This window comes from Octopus bimaculoides, chromosome 3 (genome assembly GCF_001194135.2).
Source record: "Octopus bimaculoides isolate UCB-OBI-ISO-001 chromosome 3, ASM119413v2, whole genome shotgun sequence".
In the NCBI taxonomy this organism is placed as follows: Eukaryota; Metazoa; Mollusca; class Cephalopoda; order Octopoda; family Octopodidae; genus Octopus; species Octopus bimaculoides.
The window spans coordinates 121,155,778-121,161,017 of NC_068983.1; the positions used below are offsets into that span (position 1 = coordinate 121,155,778).

At 35.8% G+C, this 5,240-nt stretch overlaps 1 protein-coding gene across 2 annotated transcripts in view; it reads left to right on the plus strand.

Moving 5' to 3' along the window:
* Window positions 1-5,240, plus strand: part of LOC106874285 (calcium-dependent protein kinase C) — a 344,185-nt gene that overhangs the window by 224,029 nt on the left and 114,916 nt on the right. For both annotated transcript variants that reach the window (XM_052966508.1, XM_052966507.1), the window contains exon 5: window positions 1,038-1,166. In XM_052966508.1, the coding sequence (XP_052822468.1) occupies window positions 1,038-1,166 (129 nt within the window). The remainder of the gene's footprint in view (window positions 1-1,037; window positions 1,167-5,240) is intronic.

Consider the following 5,240-nt stretch of genomic DNA (forward strand, 5'->3'; position numbering starts at 1 on the left):
ATATAGGGAGAATTTACCAAAAAACAAAAGACAAAGACAAGCAGTGTAGAAAACAAACAGATGTATTAGTATAACACTCGGGAATTGAAAAAGTCTTTAACGTTTTGAGCCTACGCTCTTCCACAATACATTCTTCCTTCCACAAATGGACCCCACTTAGAATTTTTTCTCCAAATAAGTTTCACCCCTCAACCATTGACCTTGAGAATTAGAAGCTGAACCATAACCTTAATCTACTTAAGCATAGTTTAGCAGGTGCCTAGTTTAGCAGGTGGGCTTAAAAAGAGTTACAGACACGGCCCTTCCTCCTTACATGAAATATAAAATCATAAGACATGAATCTAAACATGGTTCTACAGTAGATGGAGACTATGATGGACTACAAGGATCATCAGCTTTATGATACTGATATCAGATTCATATTGGATAAGTTGGAATATATTCACAAATGAATTGGGACTTTCACTGGATACAATGATCTTCAATACCAATAGGCTCTAACAAATAAATCACTTTCCACTATAGCAGCACTCTCAGATAAGGCAAGATTCAAAATAAATTACAATTCTTTGAGATATAATTGAGAAGTGATCTGATTTATATTTTTGTTGGTCTAGATATCTGACACATTTCACTTTCGTGCTAACTAAAATGAAAAATAAGCAATTTTATAATTGATTTTATCATATTAGGCCTAACTGAAGGGAAACTAATCACCTGAAGACATTATTGTAGATCTTAATCAATCCTTCTTTCTGAGAAACATAGTCCATCCGGGCTTCTTTTTTCAGAAGATCTAACAGGAGAAAATTAAGTGATGGTGTTGCTTGGAATATTGCCTACATGAATTAAAAGATTTAGTCTGAAGCAGTGAGAGTGTGGTAATAATAAGAATACAGTGATCTTCTTGAACAGATAAAACACTTTCCAAATATTTTATTTCTTGACAAAATCGTCTAAATTAAGCTTGTACTTCAGTCTTCTTTTCTCTGTCATATAAACGTTATTAATATTGATTTCTTTTTCTTTTCTACCAGCATGTGATATGAACATACATAAAAAATGTCAAAAAAATGTTCCACAACTGTGTGGCATCGACCACACTGAAAGGCGAGGTCGTATTAAACTCAACATTACATCCAAGAGGAATGAACTGCTTGTTAAAGGTAAGTTATATTTGTATATTATTTCATTATTATTTGCTACAAACCAACTCAACTGATTGTATCAGGTGCGCATGTACTTAGCTGTGAAAAATCAAATGGCCCAAACCTAGAAAAATTTCAATGTAGAACTGCAAACTTTCACCTGATTTTTATACAAACCAGTCTGTAGAGGTTTCTATGTGGTAATCAGCCTGCTGGAAGCAGCAGCCAAATCTCTTTGAAATTTCAATCCTCCAACTTAAAAAAAGACAATGTGCAACAGATAATGTTGTCCTAGATACACTATGTATACTTTGCCTAAGTTGAAGATTGGATATTTAAATCGAAACACTTTTGATCATAGGTTTGCTGGATCTGTACCAATATAAAGTAGAACAACAATAATTAAATTTTGATTTTTACATCCCAATCTAGTTTCTTCTGGATCTTGTTCAGAGCAATTGTTTTACCCTCACCTGTAGAAATACATTATTAGACCATACAAGGAGTTGTTGAAAAGTTCCTGGCTTTAAGGGTATCACAAAGCCCAACCTTCTGAGTTCTTTTATAGGGCTTAGAAAAATTGATGGACTGCTGCAAAAAGTGTGTAAATGGAGAATACGTTTAATAAAATCATACCTAATTGATCCTTCTGTATTTTCTTTTACCCAAAGCCAGGAACTTTTCAGCATCCCCTTGAATGTCTGAACGGAATGTCCTCCAAAAAAGACAAAATGGAGATCACAAAGCCACTAAAGAATCCTCCACCAGCATTGGTCAGGACTGAAATGTTTTTTAGTGTATGTCTGCTTGATCAGAGCTGACTTGCGCTAATAAAACAATACACGAAAGAAACAATGAAGAAATAGTTTTGAAAATTATTAAAAACAACAGGTCACCTTAACTTATCCGATAACCTTACCCACTCAAGTAAGCAATCATTAGTAAATGAAATCAATATCGACCTGCGAAGATTGATATTGATTTTATCTTCCTATTCTTGATAAAACATTGTATCTTCCAATGTTTAGATGACTCTTAATGTTTTTAAAAAGTTTCTCCAAAAACCTTATGGTGGGTGGGTCACCTGAAATGCTAAGTAACAAATGTATACTTTTGATCTACTAATTTAGATAATTACTATGGACCTAACATAATATCAAGTGTGTAACCAGTATGACAATGACAGCTGGTTTATTCAGCTGTGTGATTTATTGGACTATATGCTAATATTTTGTCATCAGTGCCAGGTAACTCTTAACTCTACTTTCTCAGTCCATTTACATTTAAATAGGCATCATGCAAAGGTAAAAATTTACTATTGTACATACACACACACGTATATATATATATATATATGTATGTCGTCATCGTCATCATTTAACGTCCACTTTCCATGCTAGCATGGGTTGGACGATTTCACTGAGGACTGGTGAAACCAGATGGCTACACCAGGCTCCAATCTGATTTGGCAGAGTTTCTACAGCTGGATGCCCTTGCTGAACCCAACCCAGCAGTATATTGGATAGATACTATCCCTTAGTGGGTTGAACCCTCAACCCCTAACTCTCTCGCATTATATGTATATACACACACACACACACACACACACACACACACACACACACACACACACACACACATATATATATATACATACATGGAGAACATTTCTTTATAGGCAAGTGTTTTGTTGGCTTTTTTATGCTAAATGAAAATCTTACCATGGGTACACATTCATATACATGTGTGGGTGTAAGGAGAGGGAGTGTGTGTGAAAAACATTTGAGAGTGATTGTCTTCATTAAACTGATTCGAAATACCCAACATGCAATAAATAAAGACAGGTCTTACATTCAATATAAAACCAATGCAAAGTATTCAGTGGTGCTCCACCAACCCAACGGTTTACTGGACTCACTACTTTTATAGACAACAACAAGCCTAGGAAAAAGACATTGGTTAATGTGGTCCTAGATACACTAATCTTAAAAATGGTAGATTGTCATAGCTGGAAAGTCTTTGATCATAGATTTACTTAGTTGACACTCTAACCTGGGGTTAAACAACAACAACTAATTATTTTTCATCTTTGATGACCAGTGACTGAGACTTTTGGCAATTTGCTGTGCTTGAGAAGACATCTCAAGCTAAGTGAAATCATTATATGGCCAGTTTTGGTGACACATGAAAGGCACCTATGCCAGTGACATATGTAGAAGGCACCTGTGCTGGTGACACACAAAAGACACTCAGTACACTCTGTGGAGTGGTTTGTGTTAGGAAGGGCATCCAGTCATAAAACCCAAGCCAAAACAGCCTGGAGCCTGATGCAGCTCATCAGCATACTAACTCCAGTCAAACCGTCTTTCCCATGCCAGCCTGGAAAATGGATGCTAAATGATGATGATGAAGATGATAGTTTGTGTTGTGCAGTCTCCAGTTATATCTGATCAAGCAAATCTCTGATCAAAGATGACCACCTAGTGAACAGTGTGTTTTAGTTTTTCTTTTTCATACATAGTATATCCAGAACTACCTTATTTTGTGATTGTCACCTTGTTTAAGACCTTAGATTAAGATCTGTAATAGATTCAGCTGCTATTTCTAGTGCTTTAACTCTATAGAGACTCCATCATTAGCTCATTGAGCCTCTTTCATTGGATTAGCCTTGGTTTATTCCTTGGATATATTTGAATTAGTTTCTGTGAACTAGACCATATGTGACATGCAGAAAACCTCAAAGAATTCAGTCTCTTATAACAATTTTATGAAATGGCAAACATTTATGTTATACTGTTGGTACATCAGTTCCGTGTTACACAGGATTGGCTGGTTCTGTATATTCAAAGATGTTTATACTTATTGCAGCTGGTCTTTGACTCCACCAGCCTCATCACTCTCTTAATTACGAGTTACATTTTGATTTGACATTCACTAACTTCAAAGACTCCTAGCCCTATACTTTAAGAGATTGGGGAAGGGGTGCATTGTGACATTTATGCCTTTTTTTTCAACGATCTATTAATGGCACGAGTGAATTAAAAATCGTTAAAACCATGGACTGAAATGACATCATGGCCTCAGTTTTCCAGGAGCTAAATTCCTGCTCCACATTGTTCACCACCTCCTTCTCTTCACTCCCTAAACCATCAATACCATAACTAACACCACAACTATCACTGCTACTAACATTAATTAATATTTTTCTTGTTTCTTATTAGCCTTTTTACATTGATCTTCATTAAATACCATCTTGAACTATGACAATTCTAAAATATAATGCACACATCCATCTTTCTCCTTTCTTTTTCTAGAAATTTACACACTTATTCAGTGCTTTTTGCAATTCGTTTTTGTTAACGTCATTGTTATTTTTCTCAAATTTCAATATTTATATCTTTGTTATTTTTTCTTTAATTTCTAGATTTTTTTCTGTTTTTGTTTTTCTTTTCTTTTCTAAATATAATTCTAGGCTGTTCTGTATTCATGTATAACCTGCCTATCGTGTACTTAAATAGGGGATAGTAGCAGTAGCTACAGTATACTGTGTAGGGGAGAAAAGCAAGACATATTAGCTTTCAATTAAGATGTATCCTCAGGACTTAGGCTCAGCTAACTCTCCTTTATTAATAGAAATAATTCATTGGTCCGTTGGGAAAGGCAAGTGATGGTGGTGGTGACTGTGGTGATGTTGAGGGGGATGATGGTATTGTGATGGTTATGACAACAGTGATGGTGTAGTGATGGCTGTGGTGATGGCCGTAACAGTCATTGTGATAAGTGGTGGTAATGGTTGTGGCAGCGATTATAATGGTTATGGTTGAAGTAATGCTTATAGTTGTCAAGGTGGTGGCAGTAATAGTAGTGTAGCAAGGGTGGTAGAGGAAGGAGAGGGGCTGATGAATTGAAAAAAGATCAATATTCTGCAAAGTTGCATAATGCACTACTGCACATACATGCACACTTACCCTCACAACATGCACACAGGAAATAGCACATAATGCTGTAATAAACTATTATTTAGATAAAACCCAGTGTACAGGTTGTAAGGACCGTGCGACAGGAGAAGGTGACGAGGAATGGCTCCTTTAG